We start from the raw sequence: 22329 nt of genomic DNA, 5'->3' as shown, positions 1-22329 counted from the left end.
TGACCTTGAAGTTCATTCAGCTTATTGAAATGCCTCCTGTGTGCCACTGGGCACGTAGGCAGTGGGTCTACATCAGTGAATAGTAAGTCTAACCCAGCAAAGCCTGCAGCTATTCTGGCAGTGGCCTGCAATATAAGGGGGCTTCCAAACTAATATTTGATGGATTCTGTCCTCTAGGGGTTTACAGTCAAGGGAAAGGAGTGCATTCAGAAGAGTTTAGCAACAATACAAGGCATCGTTCTCATTCAGCAAATTAATATTGAGTGCCTACCTATGAGTTAGGCCATATATTATGTGCCAGAGAAATGAAGGTAGAGACATGGCCCTACCCTCATGCTCAAACAGTGTTGTGACTAAAGACGGGAAGAAGAAAGGAAAAAGCAAATGGTAGGTGATAAGAAAGAAACTAACAGGAGGCTGCTGGAATGACAGTGGAAACTACTTTAGAAAAGATGACCTGAGGAAGGACTTTCTGGCTGAGACAAAAAGTACCCTTTTGTAGAACATTCTTAGCAAAGACCTTGAGGTGGGAAAATGATTAGCACCGAAAAAAAGGCTGGAGGATGGGGCCCAAGGTGGAGGGTTGAGGTGAGATGTTAGGCGGATTATGCAGAGCCTGGTAGGCGTGGTAGTCAATTTAACCGGATAAACTTGTGCCAAGCCCAGTGCTAGCACCTGGCACTAGAACTTGGGACATACACTTTAAAGACTGAACTCCTTAAAACAGCCCTCGTGGCTCTGGCTCCTCTGTGGCCCCTGGTACACCCACTGGCCCCTGCAGTTCCCTCCCCAGCCGCACCCCACGGGGACCAGGGAGCCCCGGAACCAGTGTGGAGTACCAGCCTCTCTCCTGCGTTCGACCTCCTCCGTCACCAGAGGGCGCAGCGGGCAGGTCGCCCACCACTAACCGCTCATCCCTCGAATAAGGGACGCACAGGGTGCGCGATGCCGACTGCAGAACCGCTTCCACCTCTGGGCTCTGGGCCGCGGTTTAGGACCACCCGCTAAGGTCTGCCGCATCCCGAGGAGAAAACAAAAGCCAGGTCCAAGCCTGCAACGCCCAGCCCAGGTTTCAGCGCTTACTCGGCGCGCGCTGCATCAACCCTGCGGCAGGAGGCGGAGCCCGGGCTCTCGCCCCGCCCACCCCAGCTCACATGAAGAACGCCGCGGCCCCGAGGCCGGAAGCGCTCGCGAGCCGGCGCGCACGCGCTCCTGTTTCCAGGCGCCGCAGGGTTCCCGGAGCTTCGGCCCCACCGCGTGCCCGCGCTCGCCCTCACGCTCACACTCACGCTCGTTCCCGGGTTCTCGGGCGGGGAGGGCTCGGAGGCAGTTGCGCCTGCGCTGCCCAGCCTGGTCCCCGCCCCCAGGCGCGCCGGGCTCTAGCGGCACCGCCGCCATGTGTTCGTTAGCGTTGGGCGCAGATGGTGGGTACCCCGGCCCCTCAGCCCCTAGGCCGCGACCCCGTGGGGCCGGTGAAAGCCCCTCCCCTCCCCCTGCGCCCGGGACGCGGAGCCGGGGTGGTGGGGCCCGCAAAGAGGGAGGTGGAGGTGGAGGGGAGGGCCCGCCGGGCCCAGAGCGTTCTCGCTTTGCTGCCCCTCGTCCGCCCTCCTGGCACTGGGGTCCGAGGCAGAGCTGACCGTTTGCGTGTGCTAGGCGGCCGGGGCGCTGTGGAGGAGGACGACCTGCCAGGACTGTCAGACAGCGGTGACGAGGCCTCCTGGGAGGATGCGGAAGATGCCGATCTCCCCCACGACAAGCAGCAGACCCCCTGCCTGTTCTGTGACAGGTTCGTCCACCTCAGCGCGAGGCGCCAGCCCTAGGGTGGCCGGGCCCCGTGGGTCTGTGTGGTCTGCTCCTCTGGAGTCCAGCCCAAGTGGCTGCCCTGGAAGTCTGGAGCCCGTGCTTTGGAGTGAGGGTTTGTTGAGCCGGAAGACCCACAGTGGTTTCCAGGGAGGAACCATGAACTGGAAGCCAGGTTACACTGCTTCACTTTGACGGGCCTCAGTTTCCTCTTGTGTAAAATGAAAGGGTTCTGGGCCGGATCTGTGGTTCCCACATCTGGTTGTGCACCTCTGTCACCTGAGACACTTAAGAAAAAAATACACAGATGCTAAACTGCACCTCAGCCCTTGTAAATAAGGGATAGGGTCTAGGAATCCGTTTCTACAAAGACCCTAGCTGAAGTGATTCTAAAGAGTAACAAGTTTGGGAGTCACTAAACTCGATTAATCCCTCAACCTTCTAGAACCGTTCAGGCTCTCCCATTCTATAATTCTTTGACAGTTAGAAAGCTTATCAGGTGTAATAGTTCCATTTGAGCCGTTTAAAGAATCACCTTTGTTAGGGGCTCCCCCCCCCCAATTGAAGGGGAAGGAATTGATACTATTTTCACTTAGGGAAAAAGACGCTGCAATAACCAGTAACTTGTTCAAAGTCACAAAGCTGTGGTTTGTCTTATAACCAAATCCATGTTTTTTCCACTTAAAATTCTGCCTCTTCATCTTTGACTTTGGCTGCTGTCCTGGGCAAGTGGGTGTGAAAGAGGCCTGGTTGGCACTGGCCAGTGTTACTTTAATAAACATTTTACCAGTATCCCCTGAGTCTCAGCATGGTGCTGATTGGTGGTATATTAGCTTCTGATGATTCGTCATTGTTCCCACGTGTAGCCTCATGTGGGTAGGTACGGGATGTCTGCATATACTGTAGTCGTCAAAAAATAATATTTATTGAGCATCAGGGAGGTACTTCTTTGTGATAGGCTGTGTAAATACTGTATAAATAAGCTCTCTCGGTAAACGTTTGTTGAAAACTGCTGCATATGTGCTAAGCATATAGAAGAGGTAATGCAGGCTCTCTGCCCTGTGTTCTTATTACACGTCCTTCAGTTTTGCAGGTCACAGAATAAAGGAGCTTGACCCTCACAGTGTCTATAATACAAATCCTTGGGGAGCACTGTAAGACCACTTTTTGAAATATGGCACTTTGGGAATTTACCAGCTATAAAATTACATTTTATGCTTTATTTCTAAAAGCAGTTTGAGCTGTGTCAGTTCAGAGCCTCTGAAAGCAGAGTTGATACTTAGAGGAGAAAAGAATCTTATGCAGTGAATTTTTCAGGTCTTAAGAGACACAGTCTATCAAAGGGAGTTCTCTTTCTTAGAAGCCTTATGATAAATTCAGTGCTATTATTTGGCAAATTCAGCTCAACATTTTAAAGGGTGGTTTGTTTTAGGTGTAAAATGGGACTCAGAAGTACTAATTCCCTTTAGGAGTGCTGGGTTCCTCTCTACAGGTGTGTTTGGTTTTTTTTAATTAATTGGAAGTAAAACTGGAAACCTGCAGAGTGAGGGGGAAAAGTTTATATCTAACATGAAGTCAATATTTAGACTTCTTAGGGGACTATTTCATGAAGCTGTTGCTTGGTTTTTCAGGTTATTTACATCTGCTGAAGAAACATTTTCACACTGTAAGTCTGAGCATCAATTTAATATTGATAACATGGTTCATAAACATGGTGAGTAATTTTTAGAATAAAGAAAATTTTAGTTGAGAAATTTAAATTCAAACATTATGTTTTTCCAGACCATTTCTTTCCTATACAAATCCAATATAGTGAAACACATGACAACAACTTATGAAAATGGCGTGTTTTTGACAAATGGCTTTTGAGGAAAGATTGATAAATAAGTCATTCTTCTAGATATGATTGACTGTATTTAAGCTTAAATTGCCTTCACAACAAAAAAGGAAAAAAAAAAACCAAAAAATCCTTGGCATGTGATTACATTTTAATCATTTTAGAATTAGGAAGACAAGGGGCGTGGATATTAGAATTAGGGAGAGCAAAGGATAGAGGTGGACTTTGGAAAAGGAGGTGGATCATTATGAAAAAAGACAACTTATCAGGTCAAAGCATAACATGGACTTCAAGGCATACAAGATTGAGTTTTATAAGGAGTTTGGTAAGAGAGTGTGGAAAAAGCGAGTGCTAAAGTTAAGGTGGTAATCCAGAGATTCAGCTGATGATTCTGTTGAAACTTGCATCTAAACATACTTAAAATTAAAGCCTTCTAATTTAAACGAATATAGAAGAGCTACAGTATCCCACTAATATTAACTAAATACAGAATTGGCTTTTTGGTCCCTGTATTTACTAACAACTAGAAAGGACATTACTGAAGAATACCAAATATTAGGCAGATTTGGGGTCTCAGATAAACATATGATACAGTATGTTTATGAATCATAAATTCAACTGCAACTACTTTTGTAAGATATAAGTGACTTAGTTTCATTTTTTTTCATGTTTTTAATGTGCATTTTAAAACTGAATTGAAACTGTACTTTATATTATTTTATATCTTTTTCAATACCAAATAGGGGCTTTTGTGTGCTATTACGCATATGAAACTTTTTTATATGCTGGTATGTTCTCATAACAGTATTTCTCATGACAAATAATAATTGGTTGGGTATGCTATTGCTTTCCCTTATTTTAAATGCTGCTTCATTTCTGAAAAGATGAGAACCAGATAACAAGCCTCACTGTTTTTTTCATCTGCATCATTTAACTTAATGTAAAAGCTAGTATACTTTGTATACTCTGTGTCCTGGCAAAATTATAGTTTGGTAGGTACCATAAAAATTGGGGATTTAGAAACTTTAGTATCAACTCTCGTATTAGCTGCCAAATACTTGGTAAAATCAAGGGCCTAATTTTCCTCATCTGTATTGTTCTGATAAGTGAGTAGAATTCTAAAAATTAATTTCCAATTTTTCAGAAATGCAAGAAAAGCACTTAAAAATTTGTCCTTTCTGGCTGTTTCTCAATTAAAATATTCTGAAGTGTCAGAGTTACTGTTTCTAGTTCTTAATAAAAAATTCAAAACTTTTAAGTAGTATTTGAGAGGACAGAAATATTTTATTGTCTAACCAGAGAAGCATCTTCGGAGCAGGTTAATGAAACAAAACTCATGTTATGTTAAAATAGGTGAATTATTTTTTTTTTTTCCCTTTTAGGACTTGAATTTTATGGATACATTAAACTAATAAATTTTATTAGACTTAAGGTAAGGTGGTAGCTTAATCTACAGTTTTGTTTAAAACCTAAAGAAGTACTACAGCGATTATCAATGCAGCGATTTTTAAAAGAATATGAGGCACTGCTGTATAAGGAACTGTTTTAAATTTGACACTCATGATATTGGGGGAATCATGGACATTAGGAACTAGCACAACATACAGCACCAAGTAAATGGATACATACCATACTTAAGTGTGGTTTTTAATTTTGTGTAGGAGATGAATCAATGTTATGTGGCAAAGTAATTCACTGTCAGATAAAGGGGAATACTGATAGTCTTTCTGTAAAATCAGAAATAATTTCTAGTGCGATTTTTAAGTGCTTTGGTTACTCTTTTTGTTCTGTTTTTTAAATACTTTGTTCTAGTCAGTTGATGTTTATATTGCCATTTCCTCAAAATCCAAACAATATAAAACTGTGCATTGAAACAATTAAGCAGTCATTCAGTCAAGTTAATGAAATAGCCGGTGAACATAGACTGTTTAAATAGAGATTTTGTGTGATGTAGACATGATTTCCTTTTTGTTTAATTTTCCCAGTTTTTTGGTAGGGGGATTTTGTGATTATGTGCAGTGAAAAAATATGCAATTAATTTTACTTCCAGAATCCTCCAGTTGAATATATGAATTCCATATACAACCCAGTGCCTTGGGAGAAAGAAGAGTATTTAAAGCCGGTATTAGAAGATGACCTTTTACTTCAATTTGGTAAGATGAACATATGGTATCTACTTTAAAGCAGGGTCATTTGTTATGGCAAAATAGTGGTTAGGTGTTACAGGAAAATATATCATCTCCCTGATTCTCTAAAGACCTCGTCAGGTAGTTGGTTTCAGAAGGAACGTTAAGTCACTTAGAAAGTGAGAGTCACACTAACAGTTACCAGGGAGGAATATGAGCTTGGGTTAAACATTGTGTAAAAGATGTTTTGAAACATAGGGAGACTTGAGAGAATAATTTTTAGTTGTCAGACTGATTTTTAATGTAATTAAAATCGATGAAATTTTAAATTTAAATAAAAGAAATTAAATCAGTATATTTAATATTTAATAGATTTAAGTAAATTTAATAATATTGCTGTTTTTACCTCATAATACAATCAGATACATGACTTTTCTTAAGACATCTAATTTATGGAGCTTTTGTTTCAGTGCAGGACAGATTCCACGAAAATTCCCCACGTATACTAACTCTTAAGCCTCCCTTGTGGCAGGGTCACTCGTCTTTTGACTGTAGCTTTCTTAGTTTCTTGCTCTGTGCTTTGGTTCATTCCTTATTGAACAGGAATCTTATGAAAATTCTGTTGTCTCTCTATAGGTCTAATTTGTTGGAGTTCATGATTTTTTATTATTTTTTAAATTTATGCTTGCTTTCATGTTTTTTGTGCCAGTTAGGTGAGATAGAGGGGTTTGCTGTCTTCGGATCAGCAAGACCATTCTAAACAGACACATACCTTCTCAGATAGTAGTTTGACAGTGTGTATTTGGGCAGTCCTTTGGTAAGTGGGAACTGTGGAAAACCACTCATTTCCTTGAGAAGTACCATCAAGAGAAGTTGTGTGGCAGTGTGATGCAGTAGTAAGAACCTTAATGTAGGATTCAGGAACTAAGTGACCCTGGACAAAGCACTTAAGCTTTCTGTTTTTTAGGTCTTCATCTATAAAATGAGAACTAGGGCCAGATTTCCAACTTTCTACCTCTAAAATTTGGTGAGGCCTAGGTTGATTCTTTCCCATTTTTACAACTTCTATTAAATTTTATTTCTCCTCAGATTAACCAAAGTGATCTCTTTGATACATGACAAAGTGCCCACTAGGTGTTCTTCGTGACTCCCTAAACTCAAAATTGAACACTCACAGGTTGAAAGTAGTATGTTAAATACTTTAGAAATATGAAGAAATGAATCCTTCACATTGGGAGCCCACAGTCTAATAGTAGGAGTGTTTTGTTTTTGAATGACTGTCCTGTATTATAAGATAAGGTGGAATATAGTAAGTTTCATGAGAAGTAGGAAAAATAGTGCAGTTCAGAAGAGGAAGAGATTACTCAGATCAACAGATACTGAGTGCTATTTGCTGGTCACTATGGATACAGATCGGTATTGACCTCTTCACTCTCCAAAGGTATATTAACTTAACTTCTTTCAGACTTAATTTTAGTTTATAAAAAGGTGATAATGACACCTACCTTATAAAATTGTTACAAAGATAATGCATATTAGCACAGTGCCTGTCAGAGAGTAAGTGCTTAATGAAGGAGAATTTATTGTTATTAGTAAATACGTTCTAAGGAGTTTAGATGAAGAAGTCACGACCGAGATCTGGAACAGTTAAGGGGCCTAGTAAAGGAGGTGGAACTTGAACTGGGCATGCTTGTTAGTGCACCGCCCGTGCCTCTCAAAGGATCTGTGGGACTTCCCTGGCGGTCTGGTGGTTAGGACTCCATGCTTCCACTGCAGGGGGCACAGGTTTGAACCCTGGTCAGGGAACTAAGATCCCACAAGCCGCACGGCACAGCCAAAAAAAAAAAAGCAGAAGATCTGTTCTCCTGGCCATTGGTGTAGAGAGATGGAAGAGAAGGTTCTTCATTCTCATGGCTCCTGGCTTGATTACTGACTATTTCACCTGCACTGTCTTTCAGTAAATAGTTATTGAGCATCTGCTTTGTATTAGGCTTTGAGAATATAAAGATGACTAAATTTAAGAAGGAGATAACTAAGAAAATAGGCAATGAAAGTACAGTGTAAGTGGGGAGAAGTAACTATACTGATGGAGAAACCTGGCAAACACTGCCTTAGCCAGGTAATGAAGGTTAACATCATTGGTGATGTAATGTCAGTGGTATGGACCCTTTATATCATGTGATGAGGATGGCACTTTACCTCAGTGGTCTTCCTCCCAGGCCAGTAATCTCAGTCTAACCATGAAAAACCATGAGACAGACACAAAGTGAGGGACATTCTACAGACTGCCTGACCAGTACTCCTCGAAACTGTCCATGTCAAGGGAAGCCTGAGAAGCTGTTGTAGCCAAGAGGGGCTTAATTAAGGAGACATGACAACTAAACATATGTGGTATCCTGGATGCGATCTTGGGGCAGAAAGGGGACATTAGAGGAAGACTAATGAAATCTGAGTGAATAAAATGGAGTTTAGTTAATTTTTTTTTAAGTATGGTATAATATTTGAAACATATTCCACAAAGGGTTAATATCCTTTTTACATAAAAGACTCTTGAAAATTAAGGGACAAAGGATCAAAACAGTTGATAGAAAAATGGGGAAAAATTCTACCAAAAAGAGGTAGGAAAATAGCCCAATAGCAAGATACCATTTCTCACCTCTCAGACTGGTAAAAATTTTTACAATATGACAACACATTCTGTTGACAAAGCTGTGGAGAGACAGGCACTGTCCTAAGATTGCTAGTAGAATGCAGATTTAGCAATACCTAAAAAACTGAACATGCGATTTTTTTTTTTTTTTGCTGTACGCGGGCCTCTCACTGTTGTGGCCTCTCCCGTTGCGGAGCACAGGCTCCGGATGTGCAGGCTCAGCGGCCATGGTTCACAGGCCCAGCCGCTCCGCGGCATGTGGGATCCTCCCGGACCGGGGCACGAACCCGTGTCCCCTGCATCGGCAGGTGGACTCTCAACCACTGCGCCACCAGGGAAGCCCAGTAATGTTTTTTATAGCCTTCATATAATCAAAAAAATCAACAATTGAAACAACGAGGATGTATGTATACAAGGGTGGTGCTGGTGCGAAGTGGAATGCAGGCACTAACAGATGAACTGAACTGTAATACAAAGGAATAATGTAACCATACTGCAGGGAGTGGGGAGGAAAAGAACTAGGTGAGTAACTGAAACCTTTAATGGATGTTGTGCTGAGGCTACAGATAAAAAGAACTGCATCAACGTTGTAATCCAGTAAGAAAAGGCATTTCTTGCAGGGTAAGGTAATTAGAATTACCTGCTAAGGTAATTAGCAATTCTGACGCTATTTTTGTGTATGCTAGAATGGAACATGTAAGTTAATAATTTATGGATGGGGCTTCCCTGGTGGCACGGTGGTTAAGAATCTGCCCGCCAGTGCAGGGGACACGGGTTTGAGCCCTGGTCCGGGAAGATCCCACATGCCGTGGAGCAACTAAGCCTGTGCGCCACAACTACTGAGCCTGCGCTCTAGAGCCTGCAAGCCACAACTACTGAAGCCCTCATGCCTAGAGCCCGTGCTCTGCAACAAGAGGAGCCACCACAATGAGAAGCCTGCTCACCGCAACGAAGAGCAGCCCCTGCTCACCACAACTAGAAAAAGCCCACACACAGCAACGAAGACCCAACACAGCCAAAAATAAAAAAATAAAATTAATAAATTTATTTTAAAAAATTATGGATAAAAGCCAGGTTTCTCACAGTTGGAGAATGAGGTTTCAGATAAGGAAATGAAGGATGAAATGAGTCCTGTGTTGACAAATTGGAATCAGAAGTGTCAGTGTAAATTCATAGTTTTTCTTATACAGACAGACAGATACAGAAATGTAGGGTGTGTGTGTGTGTGTGTGTGTGTGTGTGTGTGTGTGTGTGTGTGTGTGTGTGTGTGTGTGTGTGTGTGTGTGTGTGGTTAGTATAATACATATACTTCCGAGCTCTGCTGAAAGGGCCTAGAAAAACCCCAGTAGCAATGATCATACCTAGTGCCCAGATCTTGATTTATAATCCTTTATTAATAAAAGGAACCAAGGGTCCTTAGAGAGGTGATTGATTTCCAGGTGGGGCAGGGAAAATACAAGATAAGTCTAGGACACCTTGTTCCAGAAAATTAGGAAGTACTTAAGAAAAAGTGGGGGAAGAGGGGACTTAACCTAAAGAACACAGGAACCAACCTGAAGGACCTCCTAGTGGCCAAAGCTAGAAAAATTTAATCAATACAGAAAATGACAGTATTGGGTTTTAACCCATAGGATAAAATAAATGTCCATGAATTCTTCTTGACATGAATAAGCAACCAAATAAATGGGAAGGAGTAGCTCCACTTCAGTGTAGAATTCCTGTTAATAAATGTCAAAGGAAAAAGAGAAACACAAAATCAGCATTAGGCAAACACCACGGTAGTAACTTGCAGAAAAGAGCAACCCATGCATGCTAAGATTAGTGGGTGAAAATTTAGGCGGGTGAGATAGGATTTGCATAGTTCAAAGTATGTCCCCCAAGAAATTTAACTACAAAGGAGCTGTTAAACTTTTGAGTGGAAAAACTGAGCAGACACTACCATAACGAAGTGATCAAGGTTAACATCACCAGTAATAAGTGTACTGACGCCATGAACCCCTTGGTGTAATGCTCTGAGGAGGCAACGTCATTTCTCTGCTGTTCTTGCCAAAAATGTTTAACCTCATTCTAATAATGAAAAATCATCAGATGATCCCAGGTTGAGGGACAGTCTACCAAATTACTGATCAGTGTTCTTCAAAAATGTCAAGATACAGTAATTGGGTGCAGTATTCTATAAATAATTCATGGTGCTGAATATTTTTGTTCAGATCTTTTATGTCTTTTTGGATTTTTAAAAATCTACCTCTATCGGTTGTTGATAGGGGTGTATTTAAATCTCTGTGATTAGAGGATTGTCTTTTTTTGCCATTCTATCAGCTTTTGCTTTGTGTATGTTGAAGCTCTTTTGTGAGGTTTATTCTCATTTATAATTGTTATGTCTTCCTGATAAATTGACTATTTTTTGTGTGTATGTGTGTGGTACGCGGGCCTCTCACTGTTGTGGCCTCTCCCGTTGCGGAGCACAGGCTCCAGACGCGCAGGCTCAGCAGCCATGGCTCACGGGCCCAGCCGCTCCGCGGCATGTGGGATCTTCCCAGACCGGGGCCCGAACCCATGTCCCCTGCATCGGCAGGCGGACTCTCAACCACTGCGCCACCAGGGAAGCCCTAAATTGACTATTTTTATGGTAGTTTTCAACTGCCAAAATGAAGTATCCAGGTGATTTGAACCTCCTGAGACAGAATATAAATGTGGAAGTTCATCTTCCTGAATATGGTTTAGGACTTTAAATTAGACTGTTTTGATATATTATAGTTATGCATCGTAATGTTTACTGAATCTTTTCTCCTCTTCAAAGCTATACACTTTAATATATAATTATCTGTGTACAGTTGGCCGTCATATCTGGGAGTTCTGCATTTTTGGATTCAACCAACCTTGGATCAGAAATATTCAGGAAGGGCTTCCCTGGTGGCGCAGTGGTTGAGAGTCCGCCTGCCGATGCAGGGGACATGGGTTTGGGCCCTGGTCTGGGAAGATCCCACATGCCGCGGAGCGGCTGGGCCCGTGAGCCATGGCCGCTGAGCCTGCGCGTCCGGAGCCTGTGCTGCGCAATGGGAGAGGCCACAACAGTGAGAGGCCCACGTACAGCCAAAAAAAAAAAAAAAAAATTCAGGAAAAAAAAGTTCCAGAAATTCAGAAAGTAAAACTTGAATTTGCTGCCCAGTGACAACTATTTATATTGTATTTATAACTATTTGTATAGCATTTACATTGTGTTAGGTATTATAAGGAATCTAGAGATGATTTAAAGTGTTATATGTAAATACGCCATTTTATCCAAGGGCTTGAGCATCTGCGGGTTTTGGTGTCCGAGGGAGGGGGGTCCTGGAACAAATCCCCCACAGATACCAAGGGACAACTGTGTTATTAATGCTGACAGCTTTTATTCTGACTCACTTCTTGCAGCAGAAAGCAAAATAGAGAAACTAGCCAAAACAAAGAAACCAATTTCTTTGTTTAGTTCTAATCCATAACTTAAATTAACAAGGTGGTTTGCAGACAGTGTGAAGAATTTTAAAGACAAGGTACACAATGAGAGTTGTAGTAGGAAGTAGAAAATACGGTACACCATCCTTTAATAGTTCGGCAATATTTTGTTGCTCATTAATTTTTGGTGAACTAAATAGTGGATGAATCTGTAGTTTTTTGGGGTTTTTTTGCGGTACGCGGGCCTCTCACCATTGTGGCCTCTCCCGTTGCGGAGCACAGGCTCCGGACGCGCAGGCCCAGCGGCCATGACTCACGGGCCCAGCCGCTCTGCGGCATGTGGGATCCTCCCGGACCGGGGCACGAACCTGCGTCCGCTGCATCGGCAGGTGGACTCTCAACCACTGCGCCACCAGGGAAGCCCGAATCTGTAGTTTTTTAAAGCAACGAGTCAGTATTCTGGTAGACTGTTTAGAGTTTCGTGGCACACCATACTGCTTTTATAACAAGTTCAATTTAGGCTCTAGTCTCTAAGTTATAATATTATCATATATTTGTGAAGCTTAGTTATTTTGTCCCAGCTCTAAAGAAGTGTTGCAGGTAAAAACTGAATAGGAAAAAAAAAGTCGTGTTTCCCTCAGAGCTGTACTGAGGAGACAGTGTATTATCTACATTGTTTTCATTGCTTTAAGTTGATTCAACAGTTAATTAGACGGGTCAGTGGACATTGGGATTTTGTAAAACTCACTAGTTCCATATATTAACTTCTGTTTGCAGAGTTAATGATTTACATATATTAACTTATGTAGCAGAAGTTAATGATTTACATATAGTGAAATTAAATTTAAATCAAGAATTTTTAATAATATTAGGAATTAGGATATTTAATAATGTCAGCAATAAGACTGTATAGATTGCACACCACCTTACCCATGATGAAAAAGTTATTGAATGTACAGAATTCCTTACCTACACACTGTCCTTAAGGAATATCTAAATGTCATACCTGTTACTCTACAGATAAAGACCCAGAGGCTGGAGGTGGCCCTGTGTGGTGGCAAGAACACGGGCTGGGAAGGCAGGCATGGGTTTGAATTGTAGTTCCTTCATTAAACAGCTGCATGACTTTGGGCTAGTCAGTTTCTCTGAAATTTATTTTTCCCATGTCTTAAAATAGGGATAAATGTTTATATTTTAGGTTTGTTTTGAAGATGGAATGAGATGTAATGCATGAACTTGAAAGATACCTGATGATCAATAAATATGAGTTTTTTCCTTCTACCTTTTTATTTCTTCCTGGTTTGGTTCAGTACAATTAATGCTTATTTATGTGTTCAGTTTAGCCAACTAGTGAAAAGTTTAGACTAACAGCATGCTCTTTAAACTCAAATTGGAATAGTTTGGATATTAAATATTTATTTAATTAAAAGTACTAATTTTTCTCAGTTGGCCGCATAATAGGCACTTAGTATATACTTATTCGTAACACATTTATATGTGCTTCATTGTTATAAGATGGCCTGATAGAAATGTCCATTTGTTTATTTAGATGTAGAAGATCTTTATGAACCCGTGTCAGTTCCATTCTCATACCCCAGTGGACTCCGTGAAAATACATCAGTTGTTGAAAAATTGAAACACATGGAAGCCAGGGCACTGTCTGCTGAAGCTGCGTTAGCTGGAGCGCGTGAGGATCTGCAAAGAATGAAGTAATTTATCAATCTTATAGAAAATTAATTGTTTAGATCCCCAAAATAATATATTCATAAAAAGATAGCATAAAAAGATGGTAAAATATTTCATATACTGGAAAGCACAGTGTAGATATTTTAATTTCAATAATATTAAAGGTACGCAGTATTTTTTATACATTGTGGATATCGTTGATTAACATAAAATTCTGTAGTTTTATCTGTCCTCTTATATTTCTTTATAATTACTTTTGTACTAATGATAATTGTTCTGGGGAGTGTGTTCCTCCTGAGTGCTTTTTGTTCCTTGATATTGCCTTCCTTTGAATTACCTTATTTCTAATAGATTTCTCCATTTTACTTTTTCTCTCCTGGACTTTTTAAAGTGTAGGGATTAATATTTTTTAGGCTTGTGGAAAATACAGGGTTGAAATTTTTGTTTTTAAAGAATCACAATATAATTATGATGAAGTATATAATCAGAAAACGAGCTACATAGGATGGTTTTCTCTAGTGAGTAAATTAACATTCTGCTGGCTTAGTACTTGTCAGAATTTAATGTGCATACGAATCATCTGGGTATCTCGTTAAACTAGATTCTGATTCAGGAGACCTGAAATAGGTAGTGTCTGAGATTCTGCATTACTACTAAGTGTATATACCTCTAACTTAACCTATTAGATTTGTAAGTTGGCTGCTATTGCCCAATTACCCATTTTTGATGGTTTGCCAGAATGTCCAGCAGGAAAAATAGTATAGCTGATTGTAGTTTCCCTTTTTCTGAGATTTTATGCTGGGTAATCTATTATGTGCCTCTTTACACTTCTCTCCCATATATACCTCATAGATTCTTGATGTGTTGTTATCAGAGAAGGAGCTGAGTTTTAGAGCCTGAGCAGATGGTGTTGATGTGTGTAAATAATTCCCAGTTTGGGTCTGCTTTCTGCCTATATAACCCTTCCATGAGATACTATGGTTTTAAAGAATATTCATAGCATTGGAATATGCTCTATTGATTCAGCTGCTAAAATAAGATTTTGGAACAATAGAAATAATAAAGTTGAATAAAGTCATAGTGTGCTTATTTTGTTCACTTGAAAGATAAAACAGCCATAGCCTGCAGTTGGCAGTGCTTTTGTGATTTGTAGAAGGAATGCTTCCAGCTGGGTTTGAATATGCCATTGCTTAAGATCCAGCAGGGGGAGCTTTCCGTGCTTAAGATAGAACGTGATTTAGAAGGCTCATCACACCGCGCACTCCCTCCCCCCTCCCCCTTCCTCTTCCTCAGCCTCTAGCCTTTCCTTTTTTCATGGTCCAGTAAACTTGTCTCAAGGGTGTATTTCAAATTGATTACAGACAATTTGCTCAGGATTTTGTGATGAACGCAGATGTCAGAACCTGCTCGTCATCTACAACCGCCATTGCAGACCTCCAGGAGGATGAGGATGGCGTTTATTTCAGCTCATATGGGCATTATGGGATACATGAAGAAATGCTAAAGGTTAGAAAAGAGCACAAATGTACCAAATCCATACTAAAGGAAAAATAGAGTAAAAAGGTTCTTAATACATATGGGAGAACTGCTTTTTTGGTTTTTGGTTTTTTTGAGAACTGCTTTTTAAATCTTTTTGGTGCTTGATAGCTCATCTTGCATTGAAAAGATTATAGAAGCATCAGAGACACTGTAAATTCTGTTTAAGATCATTATTAATCTTTATTATGAGATTACCTTTTGCTGGGAATAAAACATTCAAAAAAATTGCTGACGATTTTAGTCTTCTCAAGAGCAACTTTTAAATAGGAAGAAAAATACGTTTGCCTTTTAATGTGTGAAGGAAATGATTAATTTTAGTGTTTTAATTAGCAGTACTGACTTTAGTTTGGGCGAATAATAATTCTTTGGTACAAAGTTAATTATAAATAATTCTCACAGTTGTTACGGCATTACTTTTTTACATTTGAAATCATTGCTATATAGAAGAATTTCCTAAATCAGATACTTGAATTTGGTTGGTTTTAAGTTTTATAATGGTAATGTCCATATAAACTATAAGTAGATTTCTAGGTATACCTGGTATATTATGTACATTTTATCATGTATTATAGATTATAAAATAGCAAAATGGTTTTTTAATTCAGTAAAACTGAAAATATCTAACTAGAGTAAAATAAATGTTGGAGTGTAAAAATTACTGAAAACTTTAATGTTTATCTCTGTGAATTTTAGATGCCACTACTTTTTTTTCTTAAAAACCAACAAACGAAAAATTCCTTTCTGAATCCTTCCTCAAAAGATTGGTTTATTTTACGGACACCCCAAGACTGTGTTCCTTGAAACATGCCCATTTAAGATAACCAGGGGTAGTTAATGAGTATATATTTTGTTGAGTCAGTTTTGCAGGATCACAGAGTGGAGGTTTGCTGATTAATAGTAATTGTAATTACTTGGGGTCTTTTAAAGCAATGTCATGTCATTTCTTTGCTAATGACTTGTCACAGTTGGTTGTGCTTTTTGTTGTCACTTGGGTAGTTGCATAGCATTACAAATAACAGTTATAACTGTTGCTAAGTAATAAATTAAGTCCAGAGTGAATTTGTTTAAAAGAAATTGACATACTCCATTTTCTCTTTTAAAATTAATTTTATTGTGTCTAGAATATTTCCTTTAAAGGAGTTAATCTAAGCCCATGTTTGCCGTTATAAATCACCCCATCAATTTCAATGCCATGAACCTTTAATGCTTTTGATATGGTAATTTTAGTTGGGTTTTTCAGACAGATAAGGTTACTGAGACTCCTAGAAGATAGTACATCTGAGTGCTCTCAGTACAGTCATCAGGGAAATCCAGTTTGGACTTACTTCCAAATCTCTGTCCTGGACCCTTGTAGCTCTGTATCAACAACTAGAGGATCTTTACACCTGATGGAATATTTTAAGTCCTTTTGATGTACATATATATTTAAGAAGTTCCAGCTGGAAGTTTCCAGTGCTGTGTTTTCACTTTTAGAGAATCACTTAAGACTCCTTATTAATATAAGTTTCCATGCCTTAATTCCCCTTTGCTGTTGTACAATGTAACCACCTTCTCCTTGGAGATAACTTAAGTCTTTATAGGAAATATGGATATATTTCATTCAAAAAGAACTATTTGTCCATTTTATGTTTTGTTAAGTTACATACTGTGGATGAATATGAAATGTGCCTTATATCAAGCAATATTTCTCCTATTTCTTATCAAAACAGTTCTTAGCACACATAATTTGTTCAAGGTTGTGCTACTACTGGAGTCTCACCTGATCTTTATAAATAAATTAAAATTGAGAAGCCATGCATACAGGACTTATTTTTATGCTTAGAATTGGCCTTTTATAACAATATTATTTGGATTTTTTGTTACTTACTAGTCACAGGTATTTTAATGACACTTTTTTGGCATATGTTGTGATTATAATTATAAATAAAGACAGTTTGTAATCTTATTTTCCAGAGTCAAGGTGAAGATAACTTTTTTGAATTCTAGAGATAACGGGATAGTAGTGGACATTAACTTTCAGAATCCTTTGCCACTTTATCTTTCTGAAGAAGAGTCATTGTTGCTAATGTTATAATTCGGAGATGCATCACTCTCCTTTTTTTTCTCCCCAAGTAAAACATTGTTCATCGTGGTGAACATTTATCACAGATTATAGTACCATTAATTTTTCATTACTGCATTTTCCTCATTGTACCTGCAGCTGACTCTTGCATTCTGTCCACCTTCATGAGCCTATACATTTAAAACATACTGTTACTTATATAGGTAAAATTTATAATACATAACTTTTCTGTTGTCTTTAGTCTTATACTTAATTTTTTTTAATATTGGTAGGAATTATTCCATGACACTGTACTAGCCTTAAAAGATTGTCTTGCTTCTTAATATTGGACCTCTAATTTTATTCTTTTGTGCTTCTTAGTTTTACTAGGTTAGTGCAAAAGATAACTTTATTTCTGTTTATTACCTTATTTTATATTGAAGAGTTAGTCTTTTGTTAGAATAAATTTTTAGAAATGGTTTGAGGGCTAGTCTTTGATTTGCTTGAATTTTCATGTTTAGTGAATTTTCCTCTCAAAAATTCATTTATTAAATTGAAGCTCTGCTATGTCCACAGCACTGTGTTTAGTAGACTTTGAATTTCATTGCACCAGTATGAGCATATGAGCAAAAGCAGATGGATATGTAGGAAGAGACTGGATGAAGGATTGTAGTTGAGCTGAGCAGCAGTGCATGGATTTAGGACAGGAGTTGGGATGCTAGTGATTAAGTTAGAGCAGCGGCGAGGCAGTGTGATTGGTGAGAGCTTTCCGAGTGACTGCCTTCTTGACTGATGTTCACCCTTTGTAGGTTTTGTTGTGTCAGCAAAAATCACTGGTTACAGTGTAAGAAGGGTATAAAAATGGTAGAAATGTATGAAATGGTATGTTTTTTTTTAAAAAAGACAGTTTTTAAATTAATTAATACTATGTTTAAATTCATTTAAAACGAAGTTCTCATAGTAATTCTTTTCTTTAAAATTTATTAATTTTTGGCTGCATTGGATCTTCGTTGCTGCACAGGGGTTTTCTCTAGTTGCGGCGAGCGGGGGTTACTTTTCCTTGCGATGTGTGGGCTTCTCATTGCAGTGGCTTCTCTTGTGGCAGAGCACGGGCTCTAGGCTCAGCTTCAGTAGTTGTGGCTCGTGGGCTCTAGAGCACAGGCTCAGTAGTTGTGGTGCACGGGCTTAGTTGCTCTGCGGCATGTGGGATCTTCCCAGACCAGGGCTCGAACCCGTGTCCCCTGCATTGGCAGGCAGATTCTTAACCACTGCGCCACCAGGGAAGCCCCATAGTAATTCTTAAAATACACTGAGGGAAAGATTTCAGTTTTTAAAATATGATTTAAAATTTTGTTTGTAAAGCAATTAGAAGTAATTCCATCAGAAAACATGGAATTAATTATGGAATTTCCCTTTTTTAGATCCAGCAATTAAGTAAAACAGCTTGCCTTTTAATTTAAGCCCCTCTTTGTACTTTTTTTTAAATCCCAGTATTGGCATAAAAGTTTTTTTGGAGGGTATGGACTGTGTAAAGTTTTATGTTGTAGTATTTAGTGTAACTACTTTTTTTTTTTTTTTTTTTTTTTTTAACCTAGTGTGAAACCGAAAACTAGAATTCCCGGTATGAGTTATTTTTTATCATACTCATTTTACTCACTTGGCAGCAGAGCCCCTTACTGCTGAATTTGCTGTCAGCGTGTGTCTCAGCCGAGGTGATTTAAAAGGAAATCAGCTCTAATGTTCATGCACCAACATAAATGTTAGCATTCAGTGCCTGCCTTGGTCACAGGTCTTGTGAGACTCCATAGTGGAGAAGTCTTGCAATATGGTCTGCGGGGCTCAAGCGATTGACTTTTAGGCTTATAGGCTTTTTTTTTTTTTTTGCGGTACACGGGCCTCTCACTGTTGTGGCCTCTCCCGTTGCGGAGCACAGGCTCCGGACACGCAGGCTCAGCGGCCACGGTTCACGGGCCCAACCGCTCCGCGGCATGTGGGATCTTCCCGGGCCGGGGCACGAACCCGTGTCCCTTGCATCAGCAGGCAGACTCTCAACCACTGCGCCACCAGGGAAGCCCTAGGCTTATAGGCTTTTAAGCATCATTTCCTACTACAGACATTTCTAGAAACAAAACAGGATTATAAATCAGATAGGTGCTGATCAGTGACTTTCTTAGGAAACTATACTCAGTTGAGCTTCATTTTTCATACGTAACTGTAACTTTTACATCTATCTAGTTTGGTTCTTTCCTCCCATATTTTAACATAGTTCTACCACAGGGAATCAGGCTCTAGATTCCAGGCCCTATTTAAAGGAGTAAAACATCATGTTCATCTTCTACTAGCATTAATTATCACTTGAAGTCTTACAGTGCATGTCAAGATGAAAATATGTACGTTTTTAAGAACTTAGGTCTTATTTGACTTTCAGTGTTGTTCTTAAACGTTTTCTTTGTGTGTTGTTGCTATTTCCATTCTTTATTATTTTCTTTTAGGAAAAAAAGATTAGGCTTGGTTTTCCAGGCAAAATGTAGCTATGGAAACTAGAAGTGTGTGATAAATTAGCAAATATCTTCCTTAAATATTTTTATTTGTTCAGACTATCCTGTAAACACAATGTCTTCCTCTTTCTACCCTAGGACAAAGTACGAACAGAAAGTTACCGAGATTTTATATACCAAAATCCACATATCTTCAAAGATAAGGTGAGTAGCACAGACTACAGAATTGTACATTTCATGTGGATCTTGGGCAGCAGAAATCCTCTCTTAGGTCATCATTGTGATAGCAGTTGATTTCATGTACACTGGCTTTATTTCATGGAAAACTTTTATGATGCTGCCCTGTGGTGCAGTATACTGATAACAGAAATGCTGATTGGTGCTGTCATTCAATATACTCTTTTTTTTAAAATTGAAATTAATTAAAATTAATTTTTAAATTAATTACAGTGACATAGCTTAGTTAAACTTTGCTTATCCAGATAATTTTGCTTAAACCATATTTTTGATTTACTGTGATTCCTGTTCATTTCAAATGTATAAGCTTTGTATCAAAGCACTTCTAATTATTACTTTAGTTTGTGTTAATTAGTTACAAATTAATAATTTTAAGAAGTCATTATTGGTAGGTAGGGTCAAATATTATAAGGTACAATTTATTGTATGTGCTTTCTTTTAAGACCTCATTTATTTACCCTTTTATGAGTTACTTTATTTTTTAAATTTAAAAAATTTTTATTCTTGGCTACATTGGGTCTTCGTTGCTGCACGTGGGCTCTCTCTAGTTGCAGCAAGCGGGGGCTACTCTTTGTTCCGGTGTGCGGGCTTCTCATTGCAGTGGCTTCTCTTGTTGCAGAGCACAGGCTCTAGGCGCTCGGGCTTCAGTAATTGTGGCACGTGGGCTCAGTAGTTGTGGCTTGCAGGCTCTAGAGCACAGGCTCAGTAGTTGTGGTGCACGGGCTTAGTTGCTCCACAGCATGTAGGATCTTCCCGGACCAAGGCTCGAACCCATGTCCCCTGCATAGGCAGGCGGATTCTTAACCACTGCACCACCAGGGAAGCCCTGAATTACTTTAAATTTTACAGTTAGTGTTAATACTGCCTCAGGTTATTTCAAAGGTGATCTTTCACTTTGTATATGGGTGGGTGTGTTAAAAATGTGTCATTTGTTTTTCCTCCCTTGTGAATTTTTCCATTTTTCTTCTTCACTTTCTCCTTCCCTCCCTCTCTACATTGGCATGGTTATCTAAAAGTTCAGGTTTTCTGTTTTTGTTCCTCCTCATTGGAAATTAGTCCACTAATTTAGTCAAATATATTATCGTCTCTGCCACTTATATACTTTTGCTTGGGAATTTTTCCCCAGTCTTTCTACTTCAAGAACATGTATATTGGTAACATCAGGTTTTTATAATTCCCCTTTCACCTCCATTTAAAAGATACTTCTATCAGGTGATTTCATGAGCTTTACGTGATGTTGCAGCAGTGATTAACAACCTTTATATGTTGAAAAGCTCTTTCCCTGATATTTATGTTGTTTGGAATATCATGTAGATTGGCTTTTCATTTTCCATACCTGTTTCCTAAGAGCGGTGTTTCACTTGTGATCTAGCCAAGTTGGACCTGCGAAATTTATATGGTGCTCTGATACCTTTTGGCCAAAGCATTACCTATGAGGTAATGATGGTGTGTGTTTCTTTGTTTTTGCTAATTCCCCTATAGACAAATGATTATTTTATTTTTAAAGTATTAGTTTTTATCAGTTCTTTATACTTGACCTTTTTGTATGCTTTTTATATGTTTTTGCAGCAGAGACTAAGAATTTTTTTTATAGTTTTTATGTTTGCACCCAAGTGCTGAAACAATTTATTTAATATTTGTCTAAAAAAAACACATTTTTGGGCTTCCCTGGTGGCGCAGTGGTTGAGAGTCTGCCTGCCGATGCAGGGGACACAGGTTCGTGCCCTGGTCCAGGAAGATCCCACATGCCGCGGAGCGGCTGGGCCCGTGCGCCATGGCTGCTGAGCCTGCGCGTCCGGAGCCTGTGCTCCGCAGCGGGAGAGGCCACAACAGTGGGAGGCCCGCGTACTGCAAAAAAAAAAAAAGTTGCCTTATATTTACAGTTCGATTTTGCCTAGATTTTTATTTTATTTTTTCCTTAATATGTTGTATAGAAATTAACCATGTTCTAGTCTGGGAATAACTAGTCCTGCCTGGCTTCTTAGGAACCATCTACATAGTAATTTTAGACCATGGTGAATCTCTGTGGGCTTCACTTGTAAAATGATTTTTTATGTATAGCTGATTCGCTTTGTTATAAAGCAGAAACTAACACACCATGGTAAAGCAGTTATACTCCAATAAAGATGTTAAAAAATAAAAAATAAATAAAAATACAATGATTTTTTAAACCTTTCTGGTTCTAAAATTTTATGATTTTTGTTTTTATAAAAGCAGTATCATTTTCTTTCTTTGAGCCATCTTTTTAAAAATACTTTTTGATATGAATGCCATAAGAATTCCTTAAGTAAAAGTAGTTAGAAGTTTCTTTTTCAATATGCTCTGAATAGACTTTTGTGTTATATAAGAAAATACTGAAAAGGCACAAGTATTAGTAAACATAAGGTTAATCATTGGGAAATTAAGTAATTATGAATATTTCTATGTATATGAAGCACATCTTACTGGGTTCATAGACCTCTACACAGTCCCTTTCTGCTTTT

At 39.2% G+C, this 22329-nt stretch overlaps 1 protein-coding gene across 8 annotated transcripts in view; it reads left to right on the top strand.

Annotated features, from left to right (window-relative positions):
- The first annotated feature begins 1296 nt into the window (after nucleotides 1-1296).
- The window catches only part of PRMT3 (protein arginine methyltransferase 3), a 136841-nt gene continuing 115808 nt past the window's right edge, over nucleotides 1297-22329 (top strand). For 2 of the 8 annotated variants that reach the window (XM_027115184.1, XM_027115185.1), the window contains exons 1-8: nucleotides 1297-1424; nucleotides 1654-1786; nucleotides 3432-3514; nucleotides 5020-5069; nucleotides 5688-5790; nucleotides 13395-13554; nucleotides 14893-15037; nucleotides 19748-19813. In XM_027115184.1, the coding sequence (XP_026970985.1) occupies nucleotides 1397-1424; nucleotides 1654-1786; nucleotides 3432-3514; nucleotides 5020-5069; nucleotides 5688-5790; nucleotides 13395-13554; nucleotides 14893-15037; nucleotides 19748-19813 (768 nt within the window). In that variant the 5' untranslated portion in view covers nucleotides 1297-1396. Of the gene's footprint in view, nucleotides 1425-1653; nucleotides 1787-3431; nucleotides 3515-5019; nucleotides 5070-5687; nucleotides 5791-13394; nucleotides 13555-14892; nucleotides 15038-19747; nucleotides 19814-22329 lie in introns of those variants that run through there. The other 6 variants (XM_027115180.1, XM_027115186.1, XM_027115183.1 and 3 more) reach the window with 6 other exon arrangements.

The sequence above is a fragment of the Aethalodelphis obliquidens genome, unplaced genomic scaffold, assembly GCF_003676395.1.
Source record: "Aethalodelphis obliquidens isolate GAN/ISIS:26980383/991018 unplaced genomic scaffold, ASM367639v1 scaffold14, whole genome shotgun sequence".
Taxonomy (NCBI): domain Eukaryota; kingdom Metazoa; phylum Chordata; class Mammalia; order Artiodactyla; family Delphinidae; genus Aethalodelphis; species Aethalodelphis obliquidens.
Note: the sequence above shows the minus strand (reverse complement) of the source record. Positions and strands in the feature narration are given on the sequence as shown.